The sequence below is a fragment of the Cibotium barometz genome, chromosome 11 (assembly GCF_041138505.1).
Source record: "Cibotium barometz isolate CiBa-2024 chromosome 11, ASM4113850v1, whole genome shotgun sequence".
Lineage (NCBI taxonomy): Eukaryota > Viridiplantae > Streptophyta > Polypodiopsida > Cyatheales > Cibotiaceae > Cibotium > Cibotium barometz.
In genome coordinates this window covers 41,885,482-41,899,281 of record NC_141056.1, presented here as the reverse complement: position 1 = coordinate 41,899,281, position 13,800 = coordinate 41,885,482, and the positions used below count along the sequence as shown (strand labels likewise).

Here is a 13,800-nt window from a genome sequence, read left to right as displayed (position 1 = left end):
AAGAGCAGCCCCAGCGCAGACCAGCCCACAATGCTGCTGAAAGCAAAAACCAGCGCCGACTTCATGAGCGTCATTTTTCGTGGAAGTTGGGAGCGAGGACGAGTGGAAGGCGGCGAAGCTGTTCATGGCCAAGGGACCCTCGGCTACTCTGCAGTATCTCAAAGAGGATCCCAAGGCCATTCTGTACGCGCTCAATGCCCAGGCCATGGACGGCCCCCTCTCACACCAGGCAACGCCCGCCGCCTCCAGCACGCTCATGGACCCGGCCCTCGCCAGGAAGCAGGAAAGCCTGAGGCTCCACACGTGTCTCAGCCATGGCTCCCTCACCCGTGAGGAAAGGAAGCTCCGAAGTGTAGTCGTCGTCTGTGGTGGTCGTCGTCTGAGTACAGTGAAGACTTGCTGGCGTTGATAGGCGGGTAGATGGCGGGCGGGCGGAATGGAACGCCCTGCTGAGGCCCAGCCTAGGCGGCCAGCCAGGCCAGCCACCCAGCCAGCGGCGGCGGCCAGGCGGCCACCAACGAGCCGACCAGCATACGAGCAAAATATATATATATATATATATATATATATAATAATTGTTCATTTTTTTAAATTAAAAATGAAACGGGCGGCCAGCCCAGCAGGTGGCAAACCAGCGGCGGCGGCCAGACTCGGCCCTAAGGACACTCCCCACGGGCGGGCGGCCACGTCCGAAGCGGCGAAGGCCGGCCCGGTCCGTTATTATTTTATTTTATTTCATTTTTTTGAAAAAAAAAACAAAACAAAACAACGGCACACCCCATGAAACAAATCCACACGGTTGTCGTGTCGTATGGTCGTAGTGCCCGTTTTCCACGAAAGAGACCCACCGCACACGGCCGTAGCGCCGCGTGCTAAGAGAGAGACAAATCCCACGGCCGTAGTGCCGAGTGAGCCGTTCTATGGCCGTTGTGCCTAGTGAACACGTCTATGGCAGTAAACTGAAGAAATCAGTTCACGGGTTAGAGAATGCAGTTTCTCCAAAGATTTTGGTGGAATTGATCACTCCACCAAAGATACCACATGAACCGGAAAGGATTCTTGAGTATCGTGATAGACAAACTCGACATAAAGTGTACCAGGAGGTACTTGTTAAATGGACAGATAGGGATGAGGAGGTGTCAACCTGGGAACGCCGTAGTGCAATTTCCAAAAGGTTTCCCCAGTTTGTTTTCGAGGACGAAAACTCTTCTTAAGGGGGGGTAATGTCACGTAGGCTGTAACGCCTGTGACCGACGGCAGACCGGATGGCTATATCCGGGGTTCAGTGGGAGAGGACGCCCATGCGGAGTCATGGGCGGCCAGGCTAGTGTGGACGGCAGGCCACACACTATATAGCCTGGGGGATGAGGGGGAATCCTCATTCTTCCTCTATGGCTGGGTGGTGAGCCAGAGGCCGTCCCCTCTTGTGGTAATGCCCGTAGCGGCGTTACGGGATTGTAACACGTACTGTGATGGGGGTGTATAAAGAAGACGATGACCAAAACAATGACCTATGTCCACATACATGTATGTGGACATGTATGTCCACATACATGTATGTTAGGGAAATCATGGTTGTTCACTTAAAATATAAATTGAGAACAATCCACTCTTTCACTCACCTCTTTTTGTCCATCTTTTGACATGAGATATATGTATTGCAGGATGCGTATGAACAAAGTTCTATATAATGTTAACTTGCAAGTTTTTGCCTCTCACAATATAATCCCCAAGTGCTCTGTATGTAGAGTATAAACCATAGTGCCATCGGCATGTAGAAACTCTGCAGCAGCGTACAAAGGCTGACTCCACAAGCACCTCCCTAAATACATTCCATTAGGAAACCACATGCTTGGTCTTGGAGAAAGCAAGATCTGTCGGAAAATCTGTCCACACCAAGCGTAGGCCTCTAAGGCTATCATAAGCATCTTTATGTAGCCCACTACAAGATAACAACAAAACTAGTGCATCAACCTCATCCATAGTTGCAAAAGGAGAGGGTCAGTGCATCTTGGAATACCTTTGGAGCATATGAAGAAGGGAAACACATCAACAAAGATTTTGTTAAATGTCAAAGAGGTTTTTAAGGTCCTAGAGATTCCTAGGCAATATAATGGTGATATTGCATTTGAGCTCCCACCAACCACGGGATCACGTGTAGGAGAGGACTCCATGGAGGATAAGTATGATTCCCACTGGTGGTCAAAGCTAAAAACCTCTCACATTGCCTTCGCTCCTGGAGTGTGTCAGAGAAGCCATTGCCTAGGTAGTTTGAAGTGTGGGAACGAGCTTTTCCCACACGACCTAAAGAACCATAGGGTCTTAAACACATCACATTTTAGTGAGAGCATGCTAAAGGCACTGACCCCACTTGGAAAGGAGTGCAACAATGCATCTAGAAAGCTCATGTACCATTATTGCTCAATGCCTGTGATGTGCATCGCTACATGCAATTGCTACATCTATTATGTGATGCCATTCGACGAGATGATGATTAATGATACACATCGATGTTTACAAGCCTACCCCAAATGGTCTAAACTGTCAATCAAGCAACTTAAGGAACACTCGTGTATAAGGCGCCTACCCCCCTAACTAGTGACAAAGAAACTACATGTCATAAGAGATCAGCCGCCGTTGTAGTCTCATGAGATGAGGCCACACACCGTCTGGAGTATAATGCGCATGTATGAGCCCACAAATATGGAGGGAGGCCATCGAAGATCAATTTTAAGGACCATGATACAACCACTACTCCTCAAAGAACAACAGAAGTCACAGAGTTTAGTGTGACTGAGTGCAAGGTGAATGAAGCAATGTGGGCAATCCGAAGGACATGTATTGGCAGCAAGGTCACATGTAGTGGAACGCCTCATGGTGGTAAGAGGTATGGGCAACACACATAGCCGGATCTGCAAAGGGCGTGCTTGTATCATAATTAGAAGCGTGTCGCAAGCACCCTAATGGTTTCATCAGAAAATAGATGTGGTTTTGCCCTGATCACGTGCTTCATTGCTATATTGTGGACACCAACATAGACCCAAAGCCCAATCCACCACCCAAGAAATTGCTAGTTGCTATGGAAACTAACCTCACAAAAACAAGGAGGTATATTTATTATGAGAAGGTGGATACCAAATGAAGAGCAAGAATGTAGAAGGTGTCATGCCCACCGCACCTAGTAGCGGTGGGGCTACAAGGTCCTTTACAATATCAAGTAATAAAGAACCACCATATGGGTCCACTACAAGCATAGAGGTAGATGGCTCATGCATGTAAAATGGCATAAGAGTCAAGTACCACACGTCAATATCAGAGGAAGCGACAAAAAAATAAAGGCCGCTTTGAAAATAAAAGCTATGATGCTAGAAGAATTACAGAGACTACAACACAAACATGAAGTTTTCAAGATTGAATTGCACGGGAATAATGCACAAGATGGAAAATACGATGTGCATGTGAAAGACAAACCATGTCGTACATGTCTAGATTTTACAGATAGAGAATCCAAGAAGAAGCCTTATCTTGCATGCAAGTACTTGTACTTCATATATTTGTGTGTTTTTAGCTTGAGCCAAAACGAGAATATGTTCATTCACCAACCTATCCTCTTGGACTTGGAGCTCTATGGTGCCTTGTCTCGTAGGAGAACCTACCCTAATTTAGACCATTCAATGCATGGAATTTCACATGCCAAATTTTCTCATTTCATGTCCTATAGTATTTTGGGACTTCTGTAACCTCATTGGAAGCAACCTCAATGCAGAGGGTTCAATTGTGCAATCTCTCTCTCTCTCTCTCTCTCTCTCTCTCTCTCTCTCTCTCTCTCTATGGAGGTAATGTTTATGAACTATGCGATCCTACTTCCACATAAAGTTTGTTAAGCTTCTCATATTGCATTATGAGACTAAAGTTGAGTTTTGTTGAATATTGTTAGTCTATTACATTTTCAAGTAGGTATTGTATTACAGAACGTGGTCTTCTATTGATGAATGGTAATTGTATTACTAGCAATTAAATGGTTAAAAATCTTAGGAAAATGTGCAAACTTTTCTTAAATTACATGTGCAAAAAGAAAAATACATACTTGCTCTTCCCCATAAAAATATGGAAAGATGCCCTTATTATTGTGATCTAGAAAATGAGGAAAGATGCCTTTAGTATTGTGATTTAAAGAATGAGAAAAGATGCCTTTATTATTGTCATTAAAAAAGAGGAAAGGTGTTTTTTTAGTTTGTTACAAAATTATAAGGAATATCTCTTTATCCACCTCTCCCACTCCTATAAATATACAGATAAGGTCCATAGCACTTTTTCAATTACCATTTAGCTAAGCCTTGTTAGTAGAGTACACCACCCACAACCCTCCTACATATTGCTTGTGATGGTCTCATTAAATGTTAGCATTGAAGTTGTTGCTACGTGTATCGGCAAGGGAGGCCACCAATGCAGAGGTTAAGTAAAAGACCGTAGATGGTGCACAAGCATGGGAAGGTCTCACATCCTTACCACTTCTTGGTAGTGATGATGATATTTCTCAAGTGAAGACCAAAGTGTTGGGCTTAATTGTGTGATATGGTGAGCCCATGACTTTATTGATGATGCATTCGAGTGTCTCTTGCTTGAGGAAGTGCGGAAGGCAACGAACAATGTTTGCCATTCACCTCGGAGAACAAGTGAAACCCATGTAAGTAAACACGATTGTGTACAACAGTTCAGACTGAAGAGTTGTATTTAGAAGTTGTATGTGAATGAACTTGGTTTTATTTTCACTTGGAAGCAATAACCTCGATTTAGAGGATGCAATAGTTCAGACTGAAGAGTTGTATTTAGAAGTTGTATGTGAATGAACTTGGTTTTATTTTCACTTGGAAGCAATAACCTCGATTTAGAGGATGCAATATTGACATGTTTTTCTCTTTCTCACTCCCTCTCCCTCCATCTCTCACTTAATGTTATTATGTCTCTCTCTCCCTCTCTCTCCCACTGTCTTCCTCCCTCTCCCTCTCTTAATGGACGGCGGAGGGAATCTTTTGGGAATCCATTCACCCAATTCCAAAAAAACGCTTGCAAGAAAATGCTCACCAAAAAAAGTCCCCCACCCAATTGATGAAGACTTTGCCTTATTATAATTTCTAATTTTCAACCAATTTTAATAGTGTTATTCCCTTTTACCTATCAACAAGTTTAATGATACCATTTTTAATGGTGTTATTCCTGTTTACCTAACAAAAAGTTTAATGATACCCTTTTTGACCATATATTTTTGCTATTGATCATCTTTCTATGTGTTCAATGCTTGGAACTAGTGAGAAATGGTGTCGTTATACAAGATAGACATTTGTTAGCTTACAAGATCCATAAGTGGAAACTAGCATATTACAATTATGATAAAGAGATAACTTCTAAGGATGTGGAAGCATTACCTTATGATAGGTTAAAAGAGAACCAAACATTTATTGATTCAACCTTTGATATATGACAATAAATTAAAATGATAATATTTTATTTTGGGTTTTCAACCTTCTATAATTTTGTGCCAAAACAAAAGGAGAATGTTGTTTACTGACACTCTAAGTAGAAGACCCAACAATAACCACATCTTTCTGATTGAAATTCAACCATTTCAGGCTATGAAGAACCCTTATGAACAAGTCCCATATATTCGAGATATTTGGAATAAGTTGAAAAATAATAATTGGAATCTTGTATTAGAACCCATCACAATGGCTATCTCTTCTTAGAAAAAAAAACTACGTGTCTCATTAAACCTTACAAACAATTAGTGCTAGAAGAAATGCATTAGCCTCCATACATGGGTCATTGAGGAGTGACATCTACCTTGTAAGTTGTAACTATAGAACTCTACTAGCCACCATCAATGAATGCATGACTTCCCAAAAATTGTTATTGAATGCATGACTTCCCAAGAGCTATAAAAAGAAAATCCTAGGATTGTTAATGCCTTTACCAATACCTATCGAGTGATAGGATAAATTTTCAATAGACTTCATCATTGGTATGCCTAAGTAATTAGTCAAAGCAATACAATTCGAACTAAAGTGGACCACTTTAGTAAGACAACGTATTTCATATAAGAAGACCTTAACAGGTCCAAAAGACCTCAATCATATCTTTGTACATCATGGCTTGCTAAAAGTCACAGTGTTTGACCAAGATTTAGATTTAAAAAAGCAAAATTTGGATAGCCTTATTTGAGAACTTAGGCACTATGTTGGATTTGTCATGAGCTTTCCATCTAGAATCCAATGGACGAATTAAAGTGAACAATAGTATTATTTGTGATTGGGATATGATTAAAACCTATGCGACCACTTCACCAAATGCTTGGGATAAATATATACATCTTTTACAATTTACTATTGAATGCGTCATTTAGCTGCTTGTTGTACCATTTTATACCTTTTATGGAAAATATTTGCCAATGCGACGATCCATAAGGTTTTTCTATATCTATACTATATAAAGGAAGAGTTTCACAGGGCTACTACATGGTAGGAATTGGGAGGCTCGGGCACGCAATTTGGAGGTTCGAGGAGGGGTAGGCTCCTACTCATCAAAGACGGGCGAGGCTACTCGTTCTCAGAAAGTAGAAGTGGCTCATGAATTAAAGCCATTGTAAATCTTCAGCATAGAATGCAGAGTCCACTATGTAGAAATGAATCATGAGCTCTTACCCTATACGACATGCCTAATGTAATCTAACACAACACAAAAATGTAAACTTGTGCTTTAAAAAACTGTCCTGTGGTGTGTTTTTCATTGCGTATAATTAAATACCATCTAAAAGAATTGGTAGAAATATAGAGTTGTGTTAAAATCAATGTGGTTGAAATCTTAGTTATGAAACTGACTCATGCTGAAAAAAAATATGGTGGTTGAAATCTTAGTTATGAAACGGACTCATGTTGAAAAAAAATATGGTTGAAATGTAGACTACTTTGTGACAAAAACGTTTTCTTTTTCCAACTTAAGAGGCATGTTTTCGAAAGGGAAAGCCTGTCTCAGATCTCTTCTCTCCTTTCATTTGGATTCTTGCTTAGGGTCGACTTTCTTTCTCACACGTGGGCGTTCAGAGCCACTCGCGTGTGTGTCTCTCTCTCTCTCCCTCTCTCGCTTGTATTTCTTCTCCTCCTGTCTTTTAGAATCGTGTGAATTCCCCGCTCGCTTCCCGTTGCGTAGGAGCGCCATAGCCGCAGGGTTATCATACCGCACGCATTTCTATTCGTTGGGAGAAAGAGGGGCATGGAAGTGATGCCTCTTGCTGCCACTTATTGCGGCGGTGCCAGCGCTGTGGCCTCGGCAGCAGCGGCGAACAGGGAGCGGAAGAGGCTGACTTTCTTCCTTGGTGTGCGCCACAGCAGCACCAGCTCGGCATCGCTATGTGGAGGAGATCGTTCTCGTCGAGCAGCAGCGGCGCTATTATCCAGAGAGGGGCATCGCGGGCTGAGGACATTGGGCCACATAGATGCGATCGGATGCCCCCTCTCGGAATCGGAGGGATTCGATGCGGCAGTTTGCCGCCGTCTCCAGCAGCAGCCGGCGAAGGCAGGTGGCGTGAGGCCGGTGGTGACGGCTGTGTTTGAGCGATTCACGGAGAGAGCCATCAGGTCCGTGATGCTTGCGCAGAGGGAAGCCAAGGCTCTCGGTAGAGCCGAGGTGGGGACGGAGCAGCTGTTGCTGGGCCTCATTGCAGAAGACAGAGCAAGCGAAGGCTTCTTAAGGTCTGGGGTGACCGTAGAGAGGGCGCGCGAAGCTGCCCGGGCCCTAATGGGGCAAGACACAAATCCAGTGGCCCCCGATAACAAGTCTGCCACAGAAGTTCCCTTCTCTGCGGGGAGCAAGCGCGTGTTTGAGGCGGCACTAGAGAGCTCGAAGACAATGGGGCACAACTACATCGCTCCGGAGCACATCGCCATTGGGCTCTTCACCGTGGATGAAGATGGCCCTGCCACCAGAGTGCTGGAAAGGTACGGCCTTCTGTAAGCATTTTGTGTGTGAGACTTGGGTGAGCCTGTGATGTGTGGCTTTTATTCATTTTTCATTTCATATGCAGAATGGGCCTCAAGAGAGAGAAACTTCAGTCAGAAGCTGTGTCCAGGCTGCAAGGGGAACTAGCCAAGGAAGGGAGAACGCCTCTATCCCCTTTGGCAATACCTGAGAAGACAACTGCTGGTGCAGGAACTATTTCCAAGCGCGCTGCTGGCAGGAAAGGTATGCAAATTGCCAAACATGGGGCTAGAATTTGATGTCAGGAGTGCTGTCTTGTCACCGTGTGTTGTGTTATCTTGTCTTGTGATTATCTATTGCCACTTCTGTCATATTATTGTGGAAGCTGCTTTGAGAGTTGTGGGTCATGCCTTGTAGAGAAAGGAGCCCTGGCAGATTTTTGTGTGGACATAACTGCTCGTGCACGTGAGGGGAAGATTGATCCTGTAATTGGCCGGGATAAAGAAGTGCAAAGGGTCGTGCAGATCCTTGGACGACGTACCAAAAATAATCCAATGCTTCTTGGAGAACCAGGAGTCGGAAAGACTGCCATTGCCGAGGGTTTGGCATTGCGTATTGTTGGCTCAAATGTTCCCGAGTTCCTCAGTGTAAGCTTTGATCAGAAACACCTAATACGCCACTGCCAATACATTGGTATATAAATTTTTGCACCAAGTTTGAAGGATTCCTTTTTGTTACTGTTTGATTTCTCCAGGGTAAGCGCGTAATGTCTCTCGATATGGGGCTCCTCCTTGCAGGAGCAAAGGAGAGGGGGGAATTGGAATCACGGGTGACAAGTCTTATAGACGAAGTCAAGAAATCAGGTGTCTATTTGTTTTTTTCGAGGGTCTCTGCTTTCAGAACTCTAGCAGTGGTTTTCTCATGTGAGTTCTTCCTTGTTGCAGGGGATGTGATATTATTGATCGACGAAGCTCACATGCTTGTTGGCTCGGGCTCAGTAGGAAGAGGTGGAAGTGGTGGTGCTGGTCTTGATATAGCAAATCTATTAAAGCCTCCACTAGCCAGAGGTGAACTGCAGGTTTGATATGAACTCATTTTTAAATAAGCACCTTATCTTGCAGCCATGTCTTCTTAGTATTGATGGAATGAAACGCTATGTGATTGCCCTTGGTGGACGGAGAAGAAACGTGCACGGCACAATCAAGGCATCTTTGTGCAGCAGATTCCTACACATAAGCCTGCTCAGAATTTGGTCCAGCAGATTTAATGCGTTAAAGATGATGATTTGCCTGTCTTGGAATCTGTTCCAGCAGGTCTGAGTTGCCAGGAAACAATTTACTGGTGGACTGCCTCCCGAATACAATGACAAAAGGGAATGTGCATGAGTTGGCCATTTCTAGCCTCCCCATGGTCATTCCATTCCTCATTTTCTGGCAGGACGCAGTCTTACATTAGGTGTGCTTAATTAACAAGTCCAAGAGTTGACTCGTCTTTAGTGGAGAGTTTCCATCATCCTCTTTAGCTGTCCCAAAAGTTTAAGTTTCAGTGATGAGGCTTGTTTAGTGGTAAAACCTTAAGAGTGTGTAAGTTAGTCATGCGTACAGGTTGTCTTTCCAAGCAGAGCACAGATCAGCACCCTACAATAAAATACAAGAAAGAAAATAGGCACGGGAAGTAAAAGTGAACATAAGCTCGAATTATTCCGATAGAATAGTGCTTTGGATACCCATAGGTTGCCTTAACATGTTAGCCACTATTAAAATGGAGGCTTGAATATGAATGTGCATTCTTAGATATCATATGTAAATGAAGGTTTGATTTTGAAAGTTGTTCTTGTTGGTTAGATAGCGTGGGTTGTAATGACAATGTTTCAACTGTGTAATTAGTAGGTGTGCTAGAGATTTTAGTCCGCTTTTTCTTGGTTTGAAAAGGAGCATTTTTTCTTTCAAAAAATGACTCAATTGCTACCTACATTAGAGAGAACGAACAATAGAGCGGCCTCTTCCCATAGTCAACACTACTTGTTTGAGTTGTGTTTACTTTCTTCTAGTCTAGTTCTTGTTCTTTTGTGTAGATGGAACATGAAAGCCACCATGATTGATTTTGTTTAGCAGAACGATGATGGGCAGCCAAGTAATTATTTCCATTAATCAGACTTTGGCTAATTCAGTTTTTATTTTGGTGGACAAACACACATCAATTATTGTGGTGATGCACAGTAGCTGTTTCTACTAGCTATTCTTATCTCGCTTCTTTCCCTCTATTCTTTTGGCGTGGTGGTTTGGCATGGTTCTTGCTGTTGGGATATCTAGAATGCGTTGCTGGCTAGGTATTGGGTGAAGTAGGCCAGCTCATTTTAGATTGTAATTTGGTTCATTAGTTGCAGGTTTGATTTTTATATTTTATAAGTAGAGTTGTCCAATATGCAGGGCATTTACACTCATGGATCATTGAAGGTTTTTATGTGCCCCTTATTACTCCCTTTTCTGCAGTGTATAGGAGCTACAACAGTTGTAGAGCATAGAAAGCATATAGAGAAGGATAAGGCTTTGGCACGCCGTTTTCAGCCAGTTATGGTTGACGAACCTAGTCAGGTGTGCACGTGTTCATCTAGAATCCCTCGTGTTTTTTAAAGAGTGTTTATTGTTGTGGATTTTTTTTGCATCATAAAATCTTAATCATGCAGGAAGATGCTGTTCAAATTCTAATGGGGCTTCGTGACAAGTACGAGGACCATCACAAATGTAGAATAACAGCTGAAGCAGTCGAAGCAGCAGTCTCTTTGTCAGCCAGATACATTCCTGACAGATTCCTTCCTGATAAAGCGATTGATCTGCTGGATGAGGCGGGGAGTCGGGCTCGCATAAATGCTTACAAAAGGCGGAAAGAACGCCAGGTTGCAATTCTTTCTAGGTCTCCAAGTGAATACTGGCAAGAAATTCGTGCTGTACAAGCTTTCCAGGAATCGGTATGGTTTCTCTTACTCTAAAATTTGAGTCTTTCATTAGATTCATGGAAATGAGTTTCTACATATTAAGAGGAAGAAACAAAAGTAAATTTTTATTAACACTGAGTCAACCTGCCAATGGGTGCACAGCGTAGTGGTGTGGGCTTGTGGCATGGGGAAGGGATGTCCCAAGTTCAAATCCACCCAGGCCCCCATTGATATTGTGGTCGCTTTGCAGCCCTAAGTTGTAATGCCTTTGGGCTGGAAAGCAAGCTCATTTGGGCGGGTACTGAAGTGCGACTACAAAAGGATCTACTCAAAGAAAAAGAAAAAAACACCGAGTCAACCCATTGGGTTGGTGTGCACTGATTTTTATTCGGGAAAGCAGCTTGGAATAGAGTTTATTAGAGGCAAATGCCAACACAGCAGTTTTAGTATTTTATACCTTATGGGCATTTTGGAAGGTATATGTGGGAGCTTGTACTTCTGTAGGTTGTGCTTGTATGGTAGGAATGCCTGTTTTAAGTGAAATGAATATCAAGGACTGCTGACTTTGGTATAGGTTGGAACTGCTTAGTTTTTGGCTGCATGTGAAGATCTGTACACTTTTTGGGTTCAAATTTTTGACCTAGAGCATCAAATCTTGTTTTCAAAATGCTATCGTATTTCTGGCAAGGATTCAATGCACAAATGCAACTGGAGTCTGGACTATGGATGATGCGGTTTGAATGCAATGTAGACACATATGTGCATGCAATGTAGACACATATGTGCATGCTTCCATACACATGCTGCACATGTTATGAAGTGTATACATACAGGGGCACAAATGCACCTTGCATTCACATGTCATGCATGCCCTCTTGCGCATTGCATATTTGTGTTATCCCTATCGTATTATTTGTATTAATATTTCCCACCCTTTGCATCTCTTGAGCATAATATGTTTCCTTCTGTAAAAACTGCCACTCAATTGTTCAGATATTATTTGTATTAATATTTCCCACCCTTTGCATCTCTTGAGCATAATATGTTTCCTTCTGTAAAAACTGCACAGGTGAATGATGCTTCACTTGGTGGCCCCTCCAAATGTTTTTTCGTCCATAGCTGATCGGTCTATTTTTACGTTCAATATAAAAATTCCACAATCACAATGCCAATCGTATAGCAGCAGGAGTGGCTTTCTCTCGCCCTCTCTTGAATCCTTCACATCCTTTCTTGTCTGCTAATTGCAGCGAGGCTTGTGGTGGCTGTTTGTCCTGTCTCCAGCCCTCGGCATCCTTTTTAGATTGCAATTTCCAGCTGGGCTTCTGCGAGCTGATTGTAACTGATATGTGTCTGAAGGTTATTATTGGGCTGGCCTTAATGACAAGGCTAGACAGTTTTGGGACAGTGAAATTAACCTTAGATGTTCTTTTTTGTAATTGATCCAAACCCTAGTCACAAGTGAGTGGACTGCTCATAATCAGGGCTCCCCCTGTGTATATACCTCTAATGCAAGGACTAGGGGGCCACACCTTGACCAAATTTTTACATGTCCTCCTACAAGAGCGATATGTTAAGAAATGTCAAAGAATCTAGGTGGGGCAGCCTCAAATGAGTGCAAGCTTTTAATTTTAGCCGGGGACAAAAGGATTTCATTCTATTTTTGGAATGTCATATTACATTGAAAGGAAAGCGTTTGTGTGATTAAAGCAGAAGATTCTTTCAGAATGTTACGATTACTATCCATGGATTTAGTCAGGAAAGGGAGGAAAACACAAGAGAGTTGGTGCACCTATTTGGAATCAGTCGCCAACAGTGAGCACACCACCAGAGGCAGCATGCACTGCACACACTGCACACACTGCACACATGGGGGAAAGATAGCGGTGCTTGTGATGGAGACCCCACCTCCATGCTATGCTAACCTCTCCACCTTCCTACAGAAGGCCAGTCTGGAATCTGGAACTTTCTTTAGTCTGGAGGAGAAGGTTGCCCTGCGCAGGTGAAGGTGGCGTGGTGCGTACTGGTCCAGCCTAGGGCTCAAGGAGGCCTGGACTTGATAGATCCCGTGACCCAGAGCATGGCCCCTTTGGGCAAGCTGATTGTGCGTGGTGTTGTATTCAGCCGAACCGCTGGTTTTTCTTTATAACTAATAGAAGGATCTTTCTTTGGAGAAAAAAAAATGATGGCCGGCCTGGGGACTGAAGGTATGATGGGTACCACAAGGCTATAATATATGCCCTCTCACTTTACATAGCAACTACATGTGGAATAAACCTCGTGCCTCATTTAGACACAAGCATCCCCAATTTCATGCTTGACTTGTGCCCTCGATACCTCCCATCCAATGGAGCATGGAGAGGTACATAACCAGACTCCGATGCCATCTTCGAAACCCAAGAGAGTTGTTGCAGCACTCCGCACATGCAGGACGGATGGCAGTACTTGTGGAGACCCCATCTCCATGGCATTTTCCCTATGGACCTACAAAAGGTTGGGCCCTTGGGTAGTGAAGATACGAGGGGCACCACAAGGTGATAATTACCCTTTCACCTTTCACAGAAGCCACGTGTACCAAGCATTTCCAATTTAGGGCTTGATTTGTGCCTCTAGCATGTCACCGTAGTATCCCAAAGGATTTCAGTTGCTGGAAATTGAAAGTGTATATATATATTTTTTTCAATTTTACACGGTATTAAAGACAGTCAATGAGGCTTCCCATAAACTGGATTTGCTATTTAATGTGAGGGATTCATCCCTTTGTAGACTAAGAAAAGATTTGGAGGGACTGGAGAAAGGGACTGGAGAAATTTGGTTTATATGGTTAGAGACATTTTACAATGAACTTGAGGTAATATTGGATCTTTGTGAAAGAGCTTTCAGTTTTAAAGACGGCT

At 43.2% G+C, this 13,800-nt stretch overlaps 1 protein-coding gene across 1 annotated transcript in view; it reads left to right on the top strand.

Moving 5' to 3' along the window:
* Window positions 1-6,933: 6,933 nt before the first annotated feature.
* Window positions 6,934-13,800, top strand: part of LOC147634181 (chaperone protein ClpD, chloroplastic-like) — a 29,920-nt gene continuing 23,053 nt past the window's right edge. Inside the window, exons 1-7 of the mRNA XM_086805332.1 lie at window positions 6,934-7,991; window positions 8,078-8,235; window positions 8,389-8,618; window positions 8,726-8,834; window positions 8,916-9,049; window positions 10,464-10,565; window positions 10,658-10,939. Coding sequence (XP_086661458.1) covers window positions 7,267-7,991; window positions 8,078-8,235; window positions 8,389-8,618; window positions 8,726-8,834; window positions 8,916-9,049; window positions 10,464-10,565; window positions 10,658-10,939 — 1,740 coding nt within the window. The 5' untranslated portion in view covers window positions 6,934-7,266. The remainder of the gene's footprint in view (window positions 7,992-8,077; window positions 8,236-8,388; window positions 8,619-8,725; window positions 8,835-8,915; window positions 9,050-10,463; window positions 10,566-10,657; window positions 10,940-13,800) is intronic.